The sequence below is a fragment of the Magnolia sinica genome, chromosome 7 (assembly GCF_029962835.1).
Source record: "Magnolia sinica isolate HGM2019 chromosome 7, MsV1, whole genome shotgun sequence".
NCBI lineage: Eukaryota > Viridiplantae > Streptophyta > Magnoliopsida > Magnoliales > Magnoliaceae > Magnolia > Magnolia sinica.
This window is the reverse complement of record NC_080579.1, coordinates 81,113,929-81,141,770: the sequence shown is the minus strand read 5'-3', so window position 1 is coordinate 81,141,770 and position 27,842 is coordinate 81,113,929. Positions and strand designations below refer to the sequence as shown.

The 27,842-nt window shown below is 39.4% G+C and overlaps 1 protein-coding gene across 2 annotated transcripts; it reads right to left on the bottom strand.

The window, feature by feature from the left end:
- Positions 1 to 7,330: 7,330 nt before the first annotated feature.
- On the bottom strand, positions 7,331 to 24,669 carry LOC131251537 (putative disease resistance protein RGA3). 2 transcript variants are annotated; one of them, XM_058252292.1, is made up of 2 exons: positions 21,430 to 24,669; positions 7,331 to 7,597 (listed from the first exon to the last, which is right to left on the bottom strand). In XM_058252292.1, the coding sequence occupies exon 1, from the start codon at positions 24,598 to 24,600 to the stop codon at positions 21,439 to 21,441; it is 3,162 nt and encodes a 1,053-aa protein (XP_058108275.1). In that variant the 5' UTR covers positions 24,601 to 24,669; the 3' UTR covers positions 7,331 to 7,597; positions 21,430 to 21,438. The 2 variants fall into 2 exon arrangements, with proteins under 2 accessions (XP_058108275.1, XP_058108276.1); XM_058252293.1 differs by having other exon boundaries at positions 7,331 to 7,541.
- Between the last annotated feature and the right edge of the window lie 3,173 nt (positions 24,670 to 27,842).

Below are 27,842 nucleotides of genomic sequence, written 5' to 3'. Positions count from 1 at the left end.
AAGCCCATTTTAGAACGCGTTACAAAAAATTAAGCATATCCAAATCTTAGGTGGACCACACCGCATGGAACAGTGGTGACCAGGTCCCTAACCATTAATAATTCCAACGAGTCCAGAATAAGGGAATTCCTACTTAAGCTGTTAGTGAGACCCACCCGTGATTTATGTCTTTTATATAGGCCGTCCATTCGTTCTAACAGCTCATTGTAGTGCATGAGTCTAAAATTGAAGCATATCCCGGCTGCTTAACTAAAAAATACCCTACATAGAACAAGGTGGGGGCTACTGAAATGTTTTTTTTTTCCATCTAACCTTTTGATAAGGTAACAAAGACCTGGATGAAAGGTCCACACAAATATCAGCTTGATACAAAACTTTTGTAGCCCATAAGAAGTTTTTAATAGTCAATCACCACTGCTTGGTGTAGTATGATCCGACTGAGATTTTGATCTGCTTCATTCTTGGGATCATGCCCTAAAGATGAACTGTCAAAACGGTTGGACGGCATGGATGTAAGGAACATAGGTGAGGGATCCCACCCACCTAGGTGAATCCGGGATTCAACGAAAGCCACGCCCGTGGTTCCGGAAGGGGATTTCCTGCCATTGCTGGAAAGCTAAGTGGGGCCAACATGATGTATGCGAGTAATCCACTCCACCCATATGTATTGCAAGCTCATTTTAGGTCATGCAATAAAAAATTAGCCCGATCCAGGACTCAAGTGGACCACACAAGAGGGAAAACTGGGAAAGGAAATGTCTACTACTGCTTACTGCTGAAACCTTCTTTGGCCCACCTTGATGTTTATCGTGTCATCGCAAGTGTTTATAAGTTCAATCCCACTGGGATGAAATGAAAATAAAAATAAATAAATAAAAATGAAAAAATTTATCCTGATACAAAATGTTTTTGGCCATACAAGTATTTCAACTATGGTCGTTCAATCCCTACTATCTCCTCTCGGGTGGCCCACTTAAGTCTTGGATCCGACTAATTATTTATCGATTGTCTTAAATCAACTTGTAAAACGGATGAACAGGGTGAATTTCTCACAAAGATTATGGTGGCCTGCACCTACCTTACTTGTGTAGGAAAGCCTTTCACCGGAAATCAGTATTTATCAGTTCCCGTGTCATAGCAAAGTAACATTCCTCCAGCACTACCTTTCCCGTTAGGGTTCCTAAAGTTGTGGTCCCATTATGATGTATGTGGTACATCCACACCTTCCATCAAGTTTTTTAGGTCATTTTGGGGCATGGATCCAAATATGAGGTAGATCTAAATCTCAAGTGGACCACCACACCATAGGAACTGTAAGGGATTGAATGTCTACCCTTGATAACTTCTTAGGAGTCAAACACATTGAATGTCAAAAATAATAAAAATTACATTTTTTATGATATAAATATTAGAGCACCCACCTCAAACTCTTTTACTTAATTATGAATAGGTGTGTATCCACTTGAGAAGATATTAAGTTAAGGTACAAAGACTTCAAACACACTCATATCCCACACAGACGCACACAGGCATATACCAAACCCTTCTGACAACACTGATAAACCTCGAGTTGCACTGCAGCCCATCCGAACACACTTCAAACTCATTCACCAAACTAAGAATGGGTACGTATCCACTTGAGAAGACGTTATCTTAGAGTATGGAAACTCTGGATACACTTGAACCCTACATCAATCTAAACCAAACCCATACCGAACCCCATCGACAACACCGAATCGACTCTGAGTTGCATTGCAACCCCTTTGAATGCACGTCGAACTCCTTCATCGAACTAGGAATCAGAGCATATCCACTTGAGAAAACATTATCTCAAGGTATCGAGACTCCCAACACATTCAAACCCGACATCGACAGAGACCGACTGACATTGACATAGACCGACTGACATTAAATCCCTTCGACAACTCTGAGTTGCACTGTAGCCCCTTTAAATGCACATCAAACTCCTTCGTTAGACTAAGAATCAATATGTATCCAATTGGGAAGATATTATATTAGGGTATGGAGACTGTAGACACACTCGAATGCCACATTGACATAGATTGACCGATACCGTACCCCATCGATAATAAGAAACGACTTCGAGTTACACTGTAGCCCCTTCAACGCACGTCGAACTCCATTACTAGACTATGAATGGGTGCATATCTAGTTAAGAAGACATTATATTAGAGTAACGAGACTCCAGACAGACTCAAACTACACATCAACATAGATCGATTGACATCGATCCGCACCAACAACCCCTATCGACTTTGAGTTGCACTGCAACTAGGGGTGTACATCAAGTCGAACTGAGTCGAGCTGGCCTCAGCTCGACTCGGCTCAGCCACTGGCTGACCTCAGCTCGAACTTGGCTTGGTCCTCAAGCCTGACTGGCCAGCTTGGCTCGGTTCGGTCAGCAGCTTGGGCCGAGTTCAAGCCAAGATCAAGCCAAGTTCGCCATTGAGGCATTTCCACAAACACCTGAATTGCATCTTCAAAATCCCACTGTTTTACAAATAGAGGCAATGATTTTATAGGTATTTTATTAAACACTTTCTAAGCAACATAAAAAACCAAGAAAAACAAAGAGAAAAAGGGTATTTGTTTCATGTACATACCTTCCTTGCCACCAGCCACATTTCGTTGAGTCATTTTATCAAACAGTTGGTGAGCAACATCAATGGCAAAGTAACTGAGTCACCGAACTGGTTCGATTTGAGTTCGATCTGAGCTGGATTCGAACTGAGTCGAATCGATCTTTTTCGAGTCGAGTCGAGTGAGCTAAACGAGCTAGCTCAGTTCGTGTACACCCATAACTACAACCCCTTCGAACGCAGGTCAAACTCCTCTACTGAACTAGGAATTGGTGCATATCCACTTGAAAAGACATTATTTCAAGGTAAGGAGACTCCTCGCACACTCGAACTCCACACTAACACAGATCGACTGGCACCAATTCACACCAACAACACCGATCGACTTCGAGTTGCATTGCAGCAACTTCGAAAGCACGTCGAACTCCTTCACCGAACTAGGAATAGGTGTGTATTCACTTGAGAATACGTTATCTCAAGATAAAAATACTCCGGACACACACCAACCCCATACTAACACAGATTGACTGACACCGATCGACTCCAAGTTGCACTGCAACCCCTTCAAACACATGTTAAAACCCTTTACTGAACAAGGAATGGGTGTGTATCCACTTGAGAAGACGTTATCTCAGGGTAAGGACTCTCCAAACACAATTAAAACCCACACCGACATAGACCTACTGACATAGAAATCCTTCGACAACACCGATGGACTCCGAGTTGTACTGCAGCCACTTCAATGTTCAACACACGTCATGGTGGGGTCGAACATTAACATCGTACATTTGTCAAACATCAACACCGTGACATGTGTCAAACATCAACACCGTCACTGTGTCGAACATTTACCCCATTAGTCAGATGCACCATTCCATGGTGGGCCACAGGCTTAAAATTCAAGTCAATCCATGACTTGGGTGGGCCACATCACATATAATAGTTGAGAGGGGTTACCCTCCCATTAAAACATTCATAATCATTGCTTGGGCCCACTGAGAAGTGGTTTATAAATCCAGACCATCCATTGCGTGTGTCCCACTTGGATGAGGGGTCAGACCAAGTTTCAAACTCATCCAAAAATCAGGTGGGCCCCACCAAGTACTTTTATATGTTTTAGGCCTGTCTTCACATGGTTTTAGATGATATGGTCCACCTGAGTTTCTTATACGGCTGATTTTTAGAATATCCCGTGACTTAAAGGAAACCCATCAAATGCATGGTATTGATGTTCGACATACATCACGGTGGGACCCACACAACTCGACCTCATGGGAAGTTCCCATGAGGTCGACCGCATAGAACCATTTCCACACACACACACACACACACACACACACATATATATCTATAGCTGTGTGGGCCCCACCGTGATGCGAGTTGAACTTCAACGCCATCAATCGGTGGGCATTGGGCTTAAAAATCAAATCAATCCATGACTTGTGTGGGTCACACCACATACAGAAGTTGAGAGGGGTTATCCTCCCATTAAAACATTCAGAACCATATGTTGGGCCCATCGAGATGTGGTTCACAAATCAAGACCATCCATTATGTGTGTCCCACTTGAATGAAGGGTCATACCAAGTTTTAGAAGCATCCAAATTTTAGGTGGGCCCCACCTAGTGATTTTATATGTTTTAGGAATGTCTTCACATGATTTTAGATGCTACGGCCCACCTGAGTTCCATATACGGTTGATTTTTGGGATATCCCATAATTTAAAGGGGGCCCATCAAATGCACGGTGTTGATGTTCGACACATATCATGGTGGGACCCACACAGCTCGACCTCATGGGTAGTTCTCATGAGCTCAACAACATATAACTATTTCCCACACACACACACACACATAATATATATATATATATATATATATGACCTCATGGGAACAGCTGTGTGGACCATGCGTGTCGAACGTCTACCCCATCAGTATGCACCATTCCATGGTGGGCCTCGTGCTTAAAAATCAAGTCAATCCATGATTTGTGTGGACCACACCACATACAAAAGTTGAAAGGGGTTACCCTCCCATTAAAACATTCATAATCATTTGTTGGGCCCACCGAGATGTGGTACACAAATTCAGCCTAGCCATTATGTGTGTCCACTTAGATGAGGGGTCAGACCAAGTTTCAGGTGGGCTCCACCAAGTGCTTTTATATGTTTTAGGCATGTATTCACATGATTTTAGATGGTATGGCCCACCTGAGTTCCGTATACGGTTGATTTTTCGGATATCCCATAATTTAAAGGGGGCCCATCAAATGCACGATGTTGATGTTCGACATACATCATGGCGGGGCCCACACTGTTCAACCTCATGAGAAGTTCCCATGAGGTCCACGCATAGAAATATTTCCCCCACACACATGTATAATATACCAAGGAACTTCCCATGTGGTCGAGCTGTGTGGGCCCCACCATGATGTTTGTTGTACATCTACCCCATCAGTCAGATGCTACATTCCATGGTGGGCTATGGGTTTAAAAATCAAGTCAATCGATAACTTGGGTGGGCCACACCACATACGACAACTGAGAGGGTTTACCCTCCCATTAAAACATTCAGAATAATTTATTGGGCCCACTGAGATGTGTTTCACAAATCCGGACCATCCATTGTGTGTGTCCTACTTGGATGAGGGGTCAAACCAAGTTTCAGCCGCATCCAAAACTCAGGTGGATCCCACAAAGTGATTTTATATATTTTAGGCATGTATGTCTTCATATAGTTTTAGATGGTATGGCCCACCTTAGTTCCGTATATAGATGATTTTTGGGATATCCTATAACCTCAAGGGGACCTATCAAATGCACGGTGCTGATGTTCGACATACATTACGGTGGGGACCACATAGCTCGACCTCATTGGAAGTTCCCATGAAGTCGTCCTCATAGTACCATTTCCATATATATATATGTGTGTGTGTGTGTGTGTGTGTGTGAGAAATTTATTTTAGAATAATAAGAGACATGCACCTTTGTGTTCCCATCCTCACTTGACTTGAATACCATATCTTCTTCAATGCAATGCTTTGGGTTCTACGGTTTTTCTATGTCCATAATTTCTACCCTAATCTTATAGACATTTATTTTAGAACTATTTTGCCATTAATAACATATTTAAAATGTAAGAAGACATCTAGATCCTATGATTTACATAGTAATTCTGGTTAATCCGGGCTACCATAGATGCTACACAGATAGATATTTAAAAGAAGAAGAAAATTACAACATGATAGGACACGAAATATCGTTCCAACCCCTGCATTAATTGAGAGAGGATTATGCACAAACAACTGGCAAGCAACGTGCAAACCATCCCCTCTGCTTACCAGTAGGGGATATTGCACAAACACCTAGCGGGCATTGTTCGTATAACCTTCCTTATGTTGGCCATGCTCATCGACTCTTTCTATAGTGATCCCCATCATTCCCTGCTAACCATACCACTAGACATCTTAACCTCTCCCAACGTCTTCCTAACATTAATCTCTGACGACCCGAATGGTTGTGTCCTTAGGAAATGTCAAACCAGTAACTCCAAGATCGAAGAGCCATGATTCATAGTCGTGGGCTTCTCTTGATTGACACAAGAAACACATTTTAGGTATGCACAGAAGGGGAAGGCGAGGCCTAACGTTAAGCTCGGCCATGCTGTTTAGATCCGCTGAAGGCCAAACTGGCTTGCCCTTATTAAGTTCAACCACCAAACCAAACCTCAAATTTAGGGGTGTCAATGGGCCGGGTTCCGGCCTGCAAAATCAGAAATTTGAATAGGCCTGACCCGACGGCCTTACCCTGTACACTGTTTCTAATCGTGTGGCCTACTTGAAATATGAATGGGCCTGTTTTGTTTTGCCATGAACCTAACACGGTGAGACACCCAATGATCAGAGTAGGTTTTACATCAACAATAAGATGGAGCCCAGCCAAGTTGTTGGGCCAAATTTTCAAAAGAGGGTGAGATACATCCCTTGTGGAGATCTTGATGAAAAATAAATATCCTACGGATGCCCACCCTTTAGTTTTTAAGAGATCTATTATGATCATTACATGTGTAATCCTACATTAGGCCCATGATAAAAAATACCAAGAAAAACAATTGTGAGAGAGACGTCCATCCTTGATATTTACAGGACTCACCATGGTGACTATATAAAATTCACTCCAACCATTAGAGACCACACCAAAACCTAGGCTTGATACCAGGCATGAGCCTCATAAGTTATGAACGGTGTGGATATAATACATACATCATGGAAGGTCCCATAGAACTTTGCCATATCACTATACACTATGCAATCCAAATTCCAAAAGTCCGTTCATAACGGTGTGGATAGAATATATATACGAAATAATATCCTTGACATATTCAAGTTAACACCCGAGAACTCGGCCAATCGTGTTATTTAGGATAGTCGAAATCTTAGGGCGTTACAAATGGTATCATATCTTTGTGTATGTCCATGCAAAGACATCTTTGTTTTCCTTTAAAAGCTAAATGTACTTACCTCCTCCTCAGGATGTTTGCACTACGATATGTGTTTCACGGCTTCTCAGGTGTGCCTAAGTTAATTTCCTTCAACTCATCGATAATATGTTGTCCACCGTCTTCAATCTGGCTGGCGCACTGCTCAACTATTATAACATATACTACTCTTTTTTCAAAAACCTAAATGTTAACCTTAGAATTGAAAGTCTTAATTCAACAATCTCATCAATGTTCAGAGTTTGTAACAATCTGGGCTGGAGTAAACCATACATTTAGTAAAAGTTTTCAATCCAACATCATAAATAAAATCCAAATGTGATGCCCAAAAAAGGACTTATACAAATCAAATACCAAAGGTTCACTAAAAGTATAAATGAAAATCTATCAACTAATGATGAAGCTTAATATGCTCTGCTGGGACCTCGCCTATCTCCTCAATTATCTGATCTTTTCCAGCAACTAGGTAAACAACGTTGGCTCGCTATACACCTGCATTAACTGATATATTTTGATAGCGTCAATGACTATCGTAGTGAGGAATACCCTCTAAGATTTCACATTCAATCATTCATAAATCAAGTATAGTTCGCAAGACATAGAAAGAAATATATTTAATAATGAAATAATAGCACATGATTATATATACAAAGAATATAGTTAATCAACATAATTTCACCATTAAGAAAATGTGATAAAAACATCATACAAGTGAATATATCAATATAATCAAATAATCAACGTGTGACCTTCAGCTTTACCCGAAAATCACGCTGTATGTGAACTCCGCAAGATGACTAGAAAATCAATAAGTGAACTTCAATGTCACCCAGAAATCACATAAAACTCCACAAGACGACTAGAAATCAACAAGTGAACTTTAACTTCCCCCGGAAATAACAATATAAGTGAACAAAAAATCAACACATGAACTACAATGTCACCCATAAATCATATAGAATTGCATCTGATGACTCGGAAAATAATAAATTTGCATATAACCCACTATTGTATCAAATAATAATCCATTCCATTCCAAATTAATTCTCCAAGGGATGGTTTATATAAATTCTTCACAAATTACAAAGTAGTTTAATCCATCCCCAAACTTCAATACTCCTCTCAATATAGTTCATCCTCAAATATTGTCTCACAAATGATTCATTCAACTAAAAAAATTATTCACAATGGTCTTTTAACAAAAGATCATTTAATATCACAACCTCATGTAGCACAATTCATGAATTAGTCAAATCTAACAATTTAGAATTTCAATCGCAATGACAAACATCTGATTGATCAATCAATTTTTAACTTGAGCTAATATGTGGCAATCAAATCAATCAATTTTCAACTTGAGATAATATGTGGCAATCAAATCATTCATTTATACTAGAATTAAAGAGACATGTCAATCATTCAATTCAAGAGTTAATTATACAAAGGATTATTATATTTGAATAGTGAAACAAGTAGATTAATCAAGAAAATCAAGAGGTTCTAAATACAACAAAATAGATATCATTTATAACAAGATCAATGAACTTAAGTGGACAGCTTAAAGGGAGAAACCTCACATCTCATATTGGATCGCTTCCTATCGTTGCAAGTATACGTGTATGCACTTTAGGATTGAGTCTTTGATTTGACCCAAATTAGACTTAAATTCGACTTGGTTCGTGGCTTGGTCGAACTTGGTGTCAACCTGGATTCAACTCGGTGAGAACTTGGCTACAATGTTTGATGGCTGAACCAAACCCATCCCCAAAACAATTCAAGGTAATAAGTCATCAAGTTAGTGATGTGATGTCATGATAAACGGGAAAGCAACTAGACAACTCGATTTTAAACCAAGTTATCAAGTTGACCTGTTGAGCAAAGACAAAGGTAGGCTGTAAATGGTTTTACCTAGCATATCATGGCAGCAGATGATCATCTCAGCACCGGATCATGCAACTCTATCCAGAGTTTCCCTCTCTCTTTCCCTCATCTTCCTCTTCTTTCCTTTATTTCCTTTTTTTTTTCTTTCTTCTTCTTCCTTTCTCCTAAAACCACATCCAACAAACAGGTGAACTCGGAGCACAACTCCTTGAGTCAACTCCCCACCTAAATCAAGGTAACTCGGTCGGATTTGGTGTCAAACCGAACACGAATCGACTGAACCTCATTCGATTCTCTGCCTCTACACCTTGCTACAGTTGTTGCGGATTCAAATAAGACTGAACCAATTTAGACCAAACCCTAAACTTGGTAAGTGGATAGCTGATTTAACTCAGCAGCCACCTGCCAAACCGAACTGCTGCACTCCTTCCCTTACTTCTTCTTCCTTCTTTCTTTCCCTAATTCCTCTTACCTTCTTCCTTCCCTTACTCTCAGTTAGGATGTCTAGCAACATTTAGACTAAAAAAAACTCAACCGGACTCATCCAAAACTCAATTGGACTTGAAACCGCATCTGGGCAACAGTCAGTTGTGGCACATTATCTCCTACTGTCACGATATTCTTCCTTTCTCTTCCTAGCTTTCACACTTTTCTTAAATTATAGAGGACCCAGACTAGCTCGGGCAGTGACTCAACTCGATCATGACTCTCGGTCCCAGTCACTCAGTGTGGCCTGAATGATGCTCTCCCTCTCTTTCTATTTCCAAAAAGGTCACCCTAAAAGAACTCTTATATAGCCCCTTTAAAACTCGTTTCTAGAACAATCTGTAACTAATCTCTAGATTAGCTACAACCTAGACTTTAATCCACATGCGAACTTAGTGCCACTATTGCCATTAGACGTTGATCCGAACTATGGTTTGGCATGGCCACAATCCATTTTTCATGGGCTAATTCCTGGTGACATGGGTTGCCAATTAGATGCCTTTGATCAGCAATTGGGGTCCACTTAAGATAATGGGTTTCTTAAGCTAAATGGAGAAGATAATCCTATTGTTGATGGTGGATGACCGACGAATGGTTAATCTTATGATCTAGTACATTTAGAGGGCTAGGATTGGGTCAGAGAATACTACGAGACCCACCTTTTGGACAGAGATCAGCAACACAATAATGGTTTGCGATATTTTCTCTTCTCGGCTTGATATTTCTCGAGATAACGATATCTCATACGAGATCTTACCCCTACTGCTATGAGGTTATGAGAAGCCCTGAAATCAATGCTTGTGATAGATCAAAAAGCTTATAGAATTCATCGAATGGTTGGGATCGCGCTAGCAAGCGGAAACAGAAATATTCTTTTCGTTATGCTTTTTTACGAAGGAAAGTGATAAGCAGGTTGCCCTAAAATTAACAGTTGGGATGCTCCACATCCAACGGATGAGGTTTTAGAAAAAAAAAAAGGTTCTCCTGGATTGCTAGCGCATCAAAGAAACGGCTTTCTGCTTTCAGAAATCGCCGCATGCACCGCTGTTTGTGTCAAAGATTGTGTGTACGCACAGGCGTGTTAAGATGTTTGATCAAATGGGTATTGGTCAGTTTTACTGTATAATCACAATGGATGGTCCAGATCATTTATCAAAATGATGAAGGTGGGCCATATAAAAAATAATGGACAATTTTTGTTTTTGGGATAGATCACATGCATGGGTGGTTTTGAGTTGAATATTCAAACACACACTTTAACGTCCCAGATTTTTCATTATTTTGGATTTCCAAAAATCCTCAATTTTTTTTGCTATAATTAGCTTACGTTATCACTTACTAACTCTTAACACCCGAGGTGAACCTATATGCGAGTGGTACCAGTAAAGAACTGCACAAATCTGATTAGTCAACCATAGGAAACCAACGAATTCGCCCAATCACTTAAACCTTTGGTCTAGTTTTGTGATTTTGTTCATCTAGGGCCTAAATCTAGCTAACCTATTGTTGACTAATCAAAACAATCGCAACTAAATAAAGATTTATCAAAAGCTGAGACAACTAGGGGTCAGATCTTAATTAACAAATTAAACTGACCTACTTACTCATTTAGCCTAAGTACCAACGGTTTTAGGTTATTAGGATCGAATCACCATTTTCGCTAATTGCGAATAGGCCACACTATGAATTTGGCTAATCCAAACCCTAATCGTCGTACACAAGAAATATCGACACCTAATTCAGTTAAAAAATGTCCTGATTTTTTGAACAAGCTCTACACCACTCGTTAGTGGGCCACCAAATCCAAAACTATAAAAAGGTGCTCGTCTTAGCGGGCTTGTCGTCCATCGCGGGACATTAAGCCAAGATCGCGTCTCAAATCGCTCAAGTTGGACTCGCAAAGGCAGTGCATGAGATGTGTGAATATTTTTGAAATTAATCAAGAACTGAAGTTAATCGTTTTCATCTGGTCTTTGCCAAAGTTGTGGCTTTCGAACCATTAGATCGTGACCAAATTTAGGGCAACAACCTAAGTTAATATCCTAGACATATCTGTATAGCCACGGCCCTGATCAATCATCGGTGATCATCGAACTAACTTCTGATCATACCCATCGATCGGTGTATATAAATGACGGACCAATCATATCCATATGTAGATCATCACTAGGGCCAACTATCCCATGGTGTATATTGACCCCAACACCCCATGTGGATCCCGAAAGTTAGAAACAACCTCTCATAGGGTTATAATATCGAATACTTAATCTTTGAGGCCATTTGTACCACTTCTAGCACTATAAATACATCTCATTTGAGCTCCCCTCCCCCAAATCCGAATTTATTAGGGTTTGAGAGGAAGAGAAAGAGAAAGAAGGAGAGAAAGAGAAGGAGAAGAAGAAAAAGAGAATGAGAAGAAGAGAGAGTGACTATGAGAGTGTTGTACGAGTTAGATTTGGAATTCCTTGTTCTTGTGGGTTGCTAGTGCTTCAACCAAGCCATAGGAGTTTCCGCTCTCTTCCTCGGATCCACCCCATTTGGAGTCAGAGGTAGGAAATGAATCACACTTCTTAATTTCAATCCATATAGTGTTAGAATTTCTTGAATCTTATCTTAGCCCTCTTGATTTGATTTAGGATTTGGTGATTTTCTAAAAAAATCCTAACCCTAAGCGCGATTAGATTGCGTCAATCCCTTTACGGTGTGGACCATTCTTCTAGGTTTCATTTTATCAACCCTTGATACTGCTAAATAGTAATTTTTAGTTGATTATTAGATATCATATGCTATTTGTGTTTGAATTAGGTTATTAATCCTAATGTTACTTGTTGATGGTAGCCAACATGTTTGATGAAATGCTTCAACGAGATGAAACATTTACTATTAAAACTCTTATATGTAAATTGATAAGTGATGTTGATATACGTTGGATTGTAATGATAGATATTAAATTGTATTGATTGGTACATATGTTCGGTTGATGCACCCTATTATGGTATTAAGTTGTTTAGTGAAGTAATGAGCTCCCATATCTTGTGGAAGCTCATGTTGATGTGCTTGGTTGTGGTGTGATACACCTGATTCATCGCCATATGGATAGCACTATGACTATCACAATGTAATTAAATCGCCTCCTGCTTTATCCCGAGTTCTCTTACCAGACCTTTCAACCACAATGCCTCCTTTGATGCCTTTATCACAACCATATTTTATTTTTCGATTATAGATAACGTTATCGTAAACTGTAGAGTAGATCTCCAACATATCGATCCACCTGCCAATGTGAAAACATATCTCATAGTAGACTTCATATTGTCCAGATCACCTGCATAATTTGAATCCACATAGCCTATAACTCCACTTAAAGTTCCATGTCTCTCAAACATGATTCCAATGTCGATTGTGCCCCTGAGATATCTGAGAATCTACTTAACAACATTCCAATGCTCCTTTCCTGAATTCGCCATGTATCTGCTAACCACACTAACTACTTGTGAGATATCTAGCCTCGTGCAAACCATTGCATATATGAGACTCCCTGCTACACTTGCGTATGACACCCGTGACATGTCTGAAATCTCTTCTTCTATAGTTGGATATGACCTATCTGACAACTTAAAGAGATCTGCTAGACGTGTGTTAACTGGCTTAGCATCTTCCATGTGGAACCTCTCTAGCACCTTTTTAATGTAACTATTTTGAGAAAGTCACAACTTTCAGAATATCTTCTCTATGTATCTTTAAGCCTAGGATCTTCTTCGCAATGCTTAGATCCTTCATGTCAAACTTATTACTTAACATATACTTAAACAAGAGTATCTCCTTGTACTTTGTAACAATTAATATATCATCAATGTAAAGTATCAGAAGAATGTATGATCCGTCCTCAAGCACCGTATAATATACACAACAATCGTTCTCACACCTGATATACCCAATCTTCACCATGTATGAATCGAACCGCTCGTACCACTACCTCAGAGACTACTTCAGCCCATACAATGATTTCTTCAGCCTACACAAATGGCCTCCATGCCAAACTCATCAAATCCTTTAGGCTACTTCATGTAAATAACTTCCTCCAAGTTGCCATGAAGGAATGTCATCTTCACATTGAGCTGCTCCAATTTTAAATTAGATTCTGCTACAATAGCCAGTAGCACCCTGATGGAAGTATGTTTTACATATGGAGAGAAAACTTCATTGTAATCTAATCATTCCCTATACAAGTACCCATTTTTTATGAGCCATGCTTTGAATTTCTCATCCTCCTTTTCAATTAATGGTTTTTTCTTTCTGAACACCCACTTGCACCCTATAGTCATCTAACCTTTTAGAAGTTTCACTAACTCCCATGCCTGATTCTTATGTAGAGATTCCACCTATTCTATCATGAACGACATCCACTTGTCTTCATCATTTTCAGATTTTTTGTCTTAAAAGGTGGAGGGATCTCCACTCCTTATGAACAATGCAAATAGGACCATGTTCTCAAACACATACCGATGCGGGGCTCTAATGGTTCTTTTCTACCTATTCTTAGCTATACTCTCTTGGGTATCATGCTGATTATTTTTGTCAGTTTCTTACTCATGCTGAATTTCACCTTAAGTAACTGGCTTAATTGGCTCCACCTGTACTGATAATCTCTCGGTCTTACCATGTTTTTTCTGACTTCCCTGTAGCGTCCTTGTTGGCTTTCAACATTGATGCCTCATCAAAGATGACATATTTGCTAATGACTAACTTCTGCGAATATGTATCCCAAAGCTTGAAGCCCTCAACAGTTTTTCATTCTGGATAAAGATGCACTTCCTAGATTTGATATCCAACTTCATCATTTGTCCACTCTACACGTGTACGTATGCTGGACACCTGAAGATCTTCATCTCTAAGTAATCGACGCCCTTTCTTATCCAGACTTCCTCTACAATCTTGGAGTGTAGCACTATAGATGGTGATCGATTTACGATATAGCATGTCATGATCACCACTTATGCCTTGAAGGTTTTAGGCAGCCTCACATGCAATTGCATACTTCTCGCCCACTCTAGAGTTTTGTTCATCCTCTCTACTATCTCATTCTGCCGTGGGGTCCACGGAATTGAGAAGTGCCTTGTGATGCCCTATTCCTTGTAAACTTTCATAAATCCCGCCTCTCTGTACGTCGCACCATTATCTAACTTGAGATACTAAACCCGTCTCTTGATTTTCTTCTTTACTTCCACCTTTTATTCCAAGAACTTGGCGAACCCCTCATACATATGCTTTAAGAAGTAAACCCAAACCTTCCTTAAGTAATATTTTTTATGAAGCTCACAAATTATCGTGCTTCTCCCCCAGACGGTACTATCACTAGCCCTTATACGTTAGAAAGAATATAGTCGAGCACCCCTCTGCTAATATGTAGCAGTCTTGAACATTCCCTTATACTACTTCCCATATAAGCAATGGTTACAGAAATACACCTTGCATGCCTTAACTCCCTTTAATAGTTTCCATTTATGAAGTTCCATTCCGCCTCTCTCGCTCATATGCCACAGATTAGTGTCATTTACGCTGGATTCTACATGTGAGGTTGTAAAGGCCTCACCAATAACCTTACTCTCAACCAACTTATACAAATTCCATGTCCTATGTCCATTCATTAACACTATTACACCTTTGATGACATTGATTGCATTGTCCGATATAGTGAACGTGCACCCGTTCATATCCAAAATCCCCAAGGATATTAATTTTTTCTTTAGATTTGTCATATGCCTGACATCACCTAAAGTCTGTATGACTCCATTAAATATCCTTACCTTGATGATCCCTATTTCGATGGCCTTGCATGTTGCGTTATTCCTCATCAGAACACCTCCACCATCGTAAGACTTGTAGGAATCAAAACAAGTCCTAGCTATTTGGGCACATGTGATAAGAACGTCCTGCACTGAGTACACATTTATCTAAGAGATAATTCATATATGAAGAGACCAAGAGGAGGTCTCCTTCTGAGCTATCTTCTGTTACACTAGCTGATTCACCTGTATTATTTTTACTATTGCTTTCTAGGTCATCCTTTCATTTTTTATAGTCTCTCTTGAAGTGCCCCTTTATACCATAATAGAAACATCTATCCTTTGTCTTCGATTTCAATCTAGACTTTTCCTTCTTGTCAGACTGAGATCGCTTCACGGATCTCCCACGTCCCTGACTCCTTTTCACAACTACCCTTCCACTTGAGAGTCTTCATCACATGATTTTTTCCTCATCTCGTTGTAAATGAGATCCGTGATGATCTATTCTAGTTTTACTATATTCTTCCTATACAACAAAGTAGTGATGAAATGGTCGTATGATGTGGGAAGCAATGATAGAAGTAACACCGCTTTGTCTTCTTCCTTGATAGTCACTTATAGCCTTAATAACTCGTTACGCACCTTTGTAAATGAGTTTATGTGCTCTAAGAGATCGGATCATTCCTTCATCCATAACCCAAAAAGTTGTTTATTCACTGTCCAGGGCCCCAACTTTGGCTACCTCCCCTGTCAGTGCGACCCATTCGGTTTCTGCTTCCACATGGGCTGGTAGTTCTGCTAGCAGTGGTGTCTCTCTTCCCTTTGGCCCTGCACCCCTTCAGGCTGATACTCTTTTGGTCTCAGTTTTTTGTTTTTCCTGTATAGCTAGTTCGTCTTCCACATGATAGGCGTGGTTTGGATCCTTTTTGTTGGGGCCCGTCCGAATGGTTGTACATCTCTTCTTCTCATGAATACAATTCTTCAGTTAAAAAAAAAAGTTGTTTATTCACAAATAACTTATTAATAGGGGACTTCGCCATGTATATGCATGTCTTCTAGATTCTTTCATATCTTCAAGGGAGATTCCTCATTCAGAATGTTATACATAACTTCATCCAATAGAAATAGATAAATGGTGCTCATAGCCTTCTGCTCAAGTTTGCTCTAGTCATCATTCAATATATTCTCTAATTTAGTATCCAACAATGCCTTATTTAACCATTGTGATACTAGAATATCTATAACCTTTTGCTATCATAAACTAAAATTATTTTTTCTATCGAATTTCCGTATATCAAGCTTTGACCCTGACGTTTTCATTGAATTCCCGAACATCCTTAGACCTGATTGCTCTGATACTACTTTGTTAAAATTTCGAGCCCTCAACAAACCCAAATCGACCCTAGGTATTAAAAATTCAGATTTATATCACCATTAATCTATGCGCTTTGCAAAAGCAAGTTTAACAAAGATAGAACAATCGAATAAGGCAGAATAACCAAATAATAAAGCAATTAACCATAGAACACAAGATATTTTACTTGGAAAACCCTTATGGAAAAAAACCATGGAACAAAGTGACAGAAATCCACTATAATCAAAGCCTTATAGATTATAGCACTCACCTTCTTCGGTTACAAACGAAATACATCTCTCTCCTTATGATGTGCACCTGGGAAAACCCTAGCCCCTTGAGAAAATCCCTTCCCAAGCCCTTACAAGTGTTTAGAATCCTCTCACTTTGCAAAACACTTGCCCTTAAAGAGAAAATACTCTTATAAACAAGCCCTAATTGTGATCGGATTTAAATAACCCGATTTGTGCTAATAAGCGCAACTCGTTCGGTCGGACCAGATGTAACCTTTGGTTGGATCGAACCAACCTGACTACACTTTTCGGCCAAACCGAAAATGTGCATATTTTCACAACGTGCAAACTAAGAAATCACTTAATTTTCTGTCAAAATGATAATGACCTCGGTCGGATTGAGACAAGACTTCTTTGCACAATAGATTGGCAAAATCAAAGGCATACTGCACAATGTTTTATTATCAAATTCTAGATATTCTCATAAAGACTATGACGACCTCCCTCCAAATATTCTTTCTTAGTTCATAGAATGTTGTTGGTTAATCACCCACATCAATTTAAAGGGGGTTGATATTTGTGATTGGTATAATATTTTCATTCGTAGATAGGAGAATCAATTTCTCCCTCTAACATTTTGATTGATTTACTTTCCTTTTGTCACGCCCCACAATTCAGATACAAAGTGTGCACCCTCAAATCTGAGTTATGGCTCATGACTCGTACACCAAATGTACATAACTCAATGATTCATACCGTTCGAATAGAGGCACAATATCGTCCATGTTCTAAGCTCTTACCAACATCAACAATTCACATACATCAAACATCAACAAACATTCATACACATTAATCACTACACGTCATTATTATTTGTAAGTACTAGTTACTATACTACAATCCACTCATTTGGGACATTATTAACTCATTTTACATAACTACTAACCAAATGTCCAGTAAAGTGTGTATATATATATATATATATATATATAACTCCAAAACAATACTGAAATTCAAAGAAGAAAATTTATAAATAGCATGAATCTCATCTAATCATTCTACGATTCTAGTGCATTCAGCTCAACTTCTAAGAGATAAGGCCACTGCCTCTGTGGATCATCCACTGGCCCGACTCATGTTCTGGTACTTTAATTGGTTTAGCTTCACTTTCATTTGTACAAATTTTTCATCAATACACCGTCAGCTGACTAGGCCTAGTGAGTGAATCCATCATGGATTATGCACGATACAATTAAAATAATACATACAAGTACAACATATCAATTCAAAATAGAAACAAAAATATAATATATTTGACATAAATAATGTGAATGCTGCAAATTACGTTAATGATGCATCAAGTGGGTATAAATAGAAACCATTCACTTGCTTAGGTTGGATGTTAGCAAGTTGCGTTTGCACCTGGCAGGCTTCTACCATTGGTAGGCATTGGCAAAGCCCGCATCCCCCTATGGGCAGGCTTCCACATATAGTGGGCTTCTAGTGGGTATAATGATTTGTCCCCTAGGTATCTATACAAAAGCGTTATTCAATGCATGAAATGAATGTTTAATGCATTAGTCATCATATAAATCATCACATACATCTTTCTATATGAGAGGCAATTCCCATATTCATAATTTCAAGCATGTTTCAGCATTAATTAGCTCATAACCAATTTAATCCAGTCATTTACAATTATAATTATAATACAACCAAACATAGCAACACAACAAACTATTTTAATCATACGGAGAGAAAACATGTTGGGATCACTCGCTTGTACTCAGGTGATGTGGATTCCAAGATGTTACCCCAGGTTCAATCAACTGACAATCAACTAAATACATAGCACAATCCAATCATATTTCTAAGTAAACCTGTGTAATCAGCCTACCTTTGGATAATCAAGTCCCAATCTAAGGTCCACATGGAGAATTTAACTGTCTGATTTGGAATCCTTTTGATTTTCTTCTTAGTGTAAGGTTTATGGATGGTTATTCTTCAATGTGGGGTCCACATTACTAGACCAAATGATCTAATTATTCTAGTACTCCCTCAAATGATTAAAGACAACTAATAACACTACATCATATGATTAAAGTATCCAAATCTCAAAATTAATCTTACTTAACCAGGGAATCATCGTTCAATTAAGGATCCCTTTGATCGATCGAGATTCAATCAAAGACCAATTCAATCTATCGATGTAAATTCAATTTCCCGCTTTAACTCTCTGGACACTTTTTGTCCACTTTGATTGATCGAAATTGTTCCATCGATCAATCAAACTCACCCTTTGATCAATCAAACTTTTCCTTCGATTGATTGAACATTGTTCTGAATTTCAGAATTTGGTCGATGGACATATTTTGCATGTTTCGATCGATTGATATTCCCTCTTTGATCTATCGAACCAGCTATGGATTTTATACTTGGGTCTCTAGACTGTTTCATCTTCGATAGATAGAACCGCCCTATCGATCGATCGACAAATGCTGATAAGTTGGGTTGAGATGATCTGATTTTTACAACCTTTAAGGGTTTTCCCTTACTTTCCTACTTTTATTGATTTCCTGATCATATGGATCAAATCTAAACCATCCATTTGCACCCACATTCCCCACTTAGAGATGGGATAATAGATCACTTAGATCCAGATTGTTCATGATCTATAATTTTTTAAATCAATACATGCTCCAGACAATCAAATCTATACCCTATTCAACATATCAATATATCTTTGTCTCAGAATTTATATGTATGGTAGGGATTAGATCTAATTTGTCCGATCACCCCACTTAGTACAAATAGACAAATTAATGCCTACAACTATATCTAATTGATATGGATCATCCAAAGATCATATTCACGTGGAAATTTGTGTCCTTTTATGTTTTGGTCTTAGCCATCATACGATCCATCTACATCTGATCTAGTACAACCAGATGTTCCCAAATCAATTCCAACAACAAAAGACTACTGCCTAGATCTAAATATTCTATCATCTTTACTTCGAATCTTCTACATATTTATATAATGAACGGGTGACCAATCCACATCGTTCATCGCATAGATCGGGCAAAATGAACTTGCATACGTGAAAGAAAAATGAAAAGAGACCCATGAACTTACCAGATCAAGCTTTGTAAGGCCCCCCCCCTCTCCTTAGGGTTTCTCTATGAGAGATCTCTCTCCGGTATCCTTCTTAAAGGAGAAGCCTAGATAAGGCAACCTTATCTAGATTTGTTTAAAATTTAAATTTTTTGATTTTTTTTTTTTTCTGCAAAAAAGTTATTTATTACGATTGCAAAAATCAATTCCCTGACCTCACCCATAACCAAGAGTCACAGGGCAACACAAGCCAACCTCTCCCTAAACCAAGAGTGTCTCTACCAATATACTAAGTAATTTGTTTTGTATCCAATTGAGAAAACTAAATTTATAACCTATTAATTAAGGTTTTTGGTGTACTAAAATTCAGGGTCATTACACCTTTCATGTCAATTCATTTTATTTCAATGTTTGTATTTCTATTTAAACTCTAATTAGAGCAAAGCAATATATAAGAAAATATAGGAGAATTCTCCGAATCATCTTATGTTATTAGGCCATATGTTACGAGGAGAATTCTCCAAATTAATTATCTTGCGTTATTAAGCCTTTCATATCCATTGATGGTTAGGTGATTCAAGTAGAGCAATCGAGGATTTCGACCCATAGAATGGGGATTGCCAGTAAAGGGCAAGTTAGGCTAGGGTTTAGGGTTTAAGCTAGGATACCTCCTACTCATTTCAAAACCTAGACCCTGTTTTCAGAGTTCGACGTCACATTCCCAAACAAGAATATTACAAGCATACATAAACATCCGAAACCTATTCTCGCCATGAGCGCAAATGTTACTATCTTATGGTCCTTTGCAGCTAAGAGATTCCACTACAACACAAATATTACTCACATATATTTCTTAAAAAAAATAAAAAATAAAAATAAAAATCCAAACTGATACAGAAACATAGATATGCTGGCCACAGATGCAGCCGACGCGATGCATACTGATACAATATCTGATGGTAATCGGTTCAGTGTATACCAATGGATCCACAGTTTAAGATTATTTTATAAGAAAACTCAGGTTATTTAATTTTGAGGTTGGTGTCACACATTTAGAAACGTAAGGGAAAAGTTCAAAAGGTTTCTTTCAAATTGTCCGTTGCTTCTGTAAACGTGTGGCTTCCCTGATAATTAAACGACCTCGGTAATGGCCAGATGCTTTAGACAGTGTGTCCCACCTGATACATGGCTAGGATGTTTTACCCAAAACCCATTTTAGCAGCTCAGCTGCATCTTGGGTTCATTTTGGAATTTAGGTGCGGAGCCTAGAAACCGAGGAGAAATAGAGAGTTGTGCGGACCCCAGAAACAGAGAAGAAAGAAAATCCTAATCGTCTGTCACGCCTAGATATTTTGGCCAACCTGATGACCGGATTGGATATGCACAGGAGTGGCCATATTTTGACGCGTGGGATGAGTGCAGATGCAATGCAGGAGCCGAAATAGAAGGGCCCCAAAAAGAGAAGTAAACGACTCTTACCTTGGTTGTCTAGCGACTTTGCCCATCTCGCTTGATCTCTTGGTTGCCGATCCAGATATTAGGGATGTGTGACATCGCTTGCTGACCGTCCTCTGCATAATTTTCACACCATTCTTCTAAACTTGGGCAGTCCTTGATCTTCAGTTCGCGAAGGTTACAGAGGTCTCTGAGCTCTTTAGGCAGATGTGTCAGTCTTCGGCAGCCTGTAATGTGGAGTATCTGGAGCCCACAGAGTTTTCGTATCCCAATGGGAAACTCAAAATATGGTGAGTTTTTAATCACCAAGTACTTGCAAGATGACGGCAGGTGGATCATATCGATGTCTCTGATGTGGATACCATCGTTGTTTATGATTAACATGTCTCTGATGTAGAAACCACCGTCTACAACCAAACACTCGACAGATTCTGAAATGCACGATGTCCAGTAGTTGCTTGGTAATTCAATATCTACTTTCCACAGTTTACCATGAAGGAATAAGGGCATTTTCATTAACATGGGGCATTTTGCAATACGTAGTTCAAGGAGAGACGGCATTCCTCCATCTTCACTCCCAACCCACTCCCTCAAAGAATACATTCCATCCAAAACGAGTGTCTCCAACTTGGGGAATGCTGCAGCTGCACCTGTTACATCTCTACTATCGTTCTTCCCGTAGAACTCCAGACCGATGAATTCCACCTTAGTCATTTCTGCTATGGCAAGGTATTTAAGGGATGATAATGTCCCTAGTGCTGGTAGTTTTATGCAGTCATGGCAGTTACGAAGAGTCACATTAACTAGGTTCGAGAACGATGCATCTTCCATCCATCTCGGGAACTTTAATCCCATGTAACTTGATATATTCAGCTCTTCTAGATTTGTATGGGGCCGAAGGCCTTCCAACACACCGTCATTAATCGTTACGTTAATCCTGGCTAACATATCTAAACGTCCAGGCAATTCTGACTGTTCCTCGAGCCTGTCATCAAAATACAATTCCAAACTGCGTAGGTGTTTCTTATTCATTAGTTCTGCTTCCTTGGCGTCACCCTCATTTAACACCCTCTCCAAATGGTATATTGTCAACTTTCCTTGGAGGAGATTGAGGTTTTTAAGTTCCCCAATCCTGCATTCCATTCCTTCCCCAACAATAAACTTTGACAATGTTCTAAGGGAAGTTAATCTCCCAATCCAATGGGGGGAAGTACGCAATTGCCAGGTACTTTCAGTTTCCAGATGTCTTAGCCTCGCAAGTTTCCACATCGTTTTGGGAAGTTTAGAGAGTCCGCGACACGCATTAAGTTTCAAGGTTTGCAACAAATACAGTTCACATATGAATTCAGGAAGCAACTCTACTCCCGAAGTAGATAAGTTGAGGTACCTTAAAAGTTTCAAGTTCTTCGAGGACTTTGGAAGATGGGAACAGTTTGTACCACTCAAATCTAATGCTCTGAGGCACCTGAAATTTTCAAAAAAATCATCAGCCAGAACAGTGATTCTTGACCACCCAATGAACAGGAGCGTGCGCAGATTCTTGGCTTTGCACAAGTTTCCCGGAATTGAAGATAAATCGTCACTGCATTTCAATGAGACATGGCGCACATGCAGGGGGATGTTGTTTGACAATTCCATGTTCATGGTATAGCATTCTCTCATGACAGTTTGGAAGAAGTCATGAACAATATCTATCATCTTACAATGCATGATATTGCCAAAACAATCTGTTATTGGAGCATCAAACAAGCATCGCCCCAGTAAATTGTAAAAATACTCATCGCCTTTACTTTCCATCACTGCACTTTCCGCTGAATGAATGAAGCCCTGGGCCATCCACAACTTGATTAGTGTCTCCCTCTCTATAACATGATCCTTCGGAAATACAGAACAAAAGGCAAAGCAACGCTTCAAGTACGGAGGCATATTTTCATAACTTAATTGAAGGTCGAATATGATACCTCTTCTAACATCTGGAAAATCCCATGTTTCACTATCCAACAGAAGCTCCCACTCCCTTCTTGTCCTCTTGAAACGCAATGCATTTGCTATTCTTTTTATAATAAGAGGTATTCCATCACACTTTCTTGCAATTTCTTTCCCAATTTCTTCCGACTCTGCACGTTCCTCTGTATTTATTTCCCCAAAAGCAATGTGACTGAACAGTGACCAAGAATCTATTTCTAATAAAGGTGCCAGTTCATGCCATTTTGTAGCCCTCATAGTTTTTACCACAGCTTCATTTCGAGTCGTGATCAAAATTCTACTTCCACTTACTCCACCTTTCAAAGGAAGCCTCAATTTATCCCACTTTTCTTGATTTTCATTCCAAATATCATCAAGTACAAGTAAAAATCTCTCCCCTTTCAACACATTCCATAGATGATTTTGAACCATTTCCCATTCGGAGAAACTAGGGGCAGGTTGACCATCTGCCGCTTCAACGATAGCTTTACAAATCCTAGTCTCATTAAAATCATCTGAAACATGCACCCACAGCCTTTTCGAGAAGTGTTGAGTAACTCGCTCGTCATTGTATATTAATTGAGCGAGAGCAGTCTTGCCTATTCCCCCTGAACCAATTATAGATATGACAGGAATCTCATAACTGACACGACTACTGTCACTTACCAGCCAGGGTATGATCCTTTCCTTATCTGAAGTCCTACCGATAATCTCCGGTTCATCAATCAAAGAACTAGTTTTCCTCTCTGCCGTTTCCATCTTGCTATCTATGATTTCTTCCAAATGGAATTTAGACTTCTCATTACATATAGCTTTGAGTTTTTCTCTAACATTATTTAATTTACGCCCCATAGCAATCCCCAATTTAACACGAATGCCCATATCACTGACTTTTTCATCAATATTAAGATTTTGCAAGAGAGAATTGCATACCCGCTTCGTGAAAGATGGTCTGCCACTCGCTTCAGCTTCATATCCGAGAGCTTCTGCTCTCCACCTGTCCAGCACGTCTTCAACGTCGTAGGCTGCATCTTTCAGCTTCGCTAACCAGTCACTCAGGGCTTCATCCTTTCTCTGTCTCTTCTCTGCATCGTGAAGAACGGCTTGGATGGCTGTGAATTCACTAGAAAGGTCTTGTAGATCTTGGCGACAGGATAACACGGATCCTAGCTCGGATTGGATGATGGAATTCAAGTAATTTAAAACAGATGAAACAAGTCCATCAGCCATGAGAAAAGAATTTAAAGATTGAAAGCAAGAAAGCTGAAAAGAAGAAGTTTGTTCTGACGATAGATCACCATGGGGAAATTAGAGAAGAAGACGTGAAGTTTGGGTGAAGTAGGTCAACCTTATGAGTAGACTCAGCGCAACCAATGATATGGTGTGGTGGGACGCGGGTTGACTGAGAGCTTTCGAAGGAAGTTCATGTGCTGGGATGCTAGGTAGGGCACACCGTGATGTTTGGGATAAATCCATCTGTTTTTTGAGACCATTATACGACATGATTCCAAAAGTGAGGGAAATCTAAATCTCAAGTGGGGCATACGAGAGGAAAAAATGGGGAAATAGTTTCCTACCATTGAAACCTTCATGGGCTCTAACTTGATGTTTATATGACATCCAAACCGTTTATAAGGTCATTCCCACTGGAATTGAAATCACAAAAAACTGATACGAAGCTTTTGTGGCCGCGTTAATGTTTCAACGGTGGTCACTGAATTCCCACTGTTTTCCCTCGTATGGCCCACTTGAGTTTTATATTTGCCTAATTTTTCGTCTCATATCATTTAATGGTCTCAAAAAACAGGTGGACGGGGTGGATTTATCCCAAACATCACGGTAGGCCTCAGGCTTTAGCAGGGAACCGCGTCAGGTGTGGTGCGTGGAGAGATTTAATTGGTGGGGCGTACGGTGTAGAGGGACGCCGATTCCCTGGGAAAGCCTTTCACAGAGTTTTGCGCAAGGATTCTGGTTATGGCCCACTGTGATGTTTGCGAGAAACCCAACCTGTCCATCCTTTGCCAGCTAATTGTATAATATTCAATTAAAAATAAGGTGGATCCAAAATTAAAATGGGCCACACGAGAGGAAACAGCGGGTGTTTAGTGACCACCCTTGAAATATTTGTATGGCCACAAAAGTTTTGAATCAGTCTAATTTTTTTTTTATTTTTTTTTTAATTTTTGGTGTTTTCACTTCATCTCAGTGAAAATGACCTCATAAACCGTTTGGATGGCATATAAACATCAATTTGGAGCTTAGAAAGGTTCTAACAATAGGCACTCCTTTCCCCACTATTTCATCTCGTATGGCCCACTTTAGTTTTGGATCGCCCTCATTTTTTGCTGCATGTCCTAAAATGATATTGAAAAGTAGATAGATGGGTTGGATTTCTTAGAAACATTGCAATGGGCTCACCCAGAAACCTTCGGCAGGAACTTCCAGGGAAGGCTTTCCCAAGAAATCCCTGTGGCCCCATTTTAGAATATTAAACAAAAAATAAGGTGGATCTGCAAGACATCCTTGTGGCCCTATTTTAGAATATTCAACCAAAAATAAGGTGGATCCAAAATTCAAATGGGCAACACGAGAGGAAACAGTGGGTATTTAGTAGGGGTGCACATCGAACCGGTAGAACTGTGGAATCGGACCGGAACCGACCAAACGGTCCAGTTTGGTCCGGTTCTAGAGTACACCTATAACATTCTGGATTTTCACTATTTTCGATTCCCAAAAATCCTTAATTTATTTTATGTAATTAACTTATATTATCACTTACTAACCATTGACACTCAATGCTAGTTTATACAAGGGTGATACCAGTAAAGAACTGCACAAGTTTAATTAATCAACCGTAAGAAGCCAACGAATCCACCCGATCACTTGAACATCAAGTTTAGCCCCATGATTCACTTATATTGGACCAAAAAATCTAACCAACCCATCGCTAACTAATCAAGACAATCATAACTAAATTAAAGATCTAACCGAAACCGAGTCAAATAAGGCTCAGATCTTAACTAATAGGCCAAATTAACCCCATTACTCTTTTAGCCTAAAACCGATGGTTTAGAGTAATCATGACCAAACCTCCACTTCCACTAATTATAAATAGGTCACACTGAAAATAGTTAATCCAAACCCAAATCATCGCCCACGAGAAATCTCAATACCTAATTCATTAAAGAAATACCCCGATTTCCCAAACAAGTTCTAGACCGCTCGTTAGTGGGTCACTCGTTCCAAAACTATAGAATAATGTCCGTCTTACTGGGCTTAACGTCTATCGCGGGAGTTGAACCTAAGTACTATCCAGAACCGTTCAACTTGGACCGACGGACGAGTGAACGAGAAGTGCAAATACCCTAAAGGAAGAAACTGAAACTTAAGTGAATTGGGTCGCCTACTCTTATGCAAAGTTGGAGATTTCGGACCGTTTGTTTACGACCAAACTTCACACGTTGAGTAAGGATATTTTCCGACTCATATCCGTACAGCCGCAGCCCCAATTAACCATCGGTGACCGTTGAACAGAATTCTAATCATATCTGTCGATCAGTGCATCCAAATGGCGAGCTGATCATATCTATACATATATCATCATTAGGGCTAACTATCCTACGGTGTATATCGATATGTATACCCCATAATAAAAACCCAACCCTAGAGGCTAGAAAGACCCTCCCATTGGGCTAGTATAGTAAAAACCCAACCCTTGGGGCCATTTGCATCAAATCTGGCATTATAAAAGGGCCTCATTTGGGTACCCCCTCTCCCCATACGATTTTGCGCTAGAAGAAAGAAAGGGAGAAAGGGAGAAGAGAAAGAGGAGAAAGGAGGAGAAAGAGAGAGGAAGAAGGAAGGAAATGAGTGTGTGGTAGGAGGTGGGGCCCAAGAAAGCTTGGAACCTTAGAGAAATACTTTCCCCTTTTCCCATATCCACAAGTACAAGCCACTTCCATCTAATTGGGGAGGTAAACACCCATTTTTATTTTTATTTTTTTTTTGTAATCTTTGGGGTTGAGCTAGGAAATATATGTAATCCTAACATGCAAGTTCATTTAGCTCAGGATCTCTATGAATCGACCCGCGAGTTTGGCAACCGTATATCATTTCCTAAAGTCTTCAACGATAAGTGCAGACTACTATTCTTAGGTATCTTAGCACCAATTTTAGTATGGATTTCATGATTTTAAATGTTTAGGTGAAGTATTTGAATGACCTAGAGAAAACCTAGCCAAAACCTCACATGATAGATCCTCCAAATGATATGAATGATTTTGTATTGCTTGTTGTTCCTCACATGATTGGGCATAAATTTGGTGAGTGCATGTCCATCTCTTATGTGCATTCTTGTTCCATGCTTCTTAGTAATATGTATGATGCATTAACCTTTAATATTTTTTTTTGTACTATGAAATATATGAAATTCTTAGCTTCCTCACTAACCCACACAACACCTATGCACATTT

Coding starts and splice junctions, on each gene's coding strand:
- LOC131251537 (XM_058252292.1), bottom strand. CDS start 24,600: ATGGCTGATGGACTTGTTTCATCTGTTTTAAATTACTTGAATTCCATC.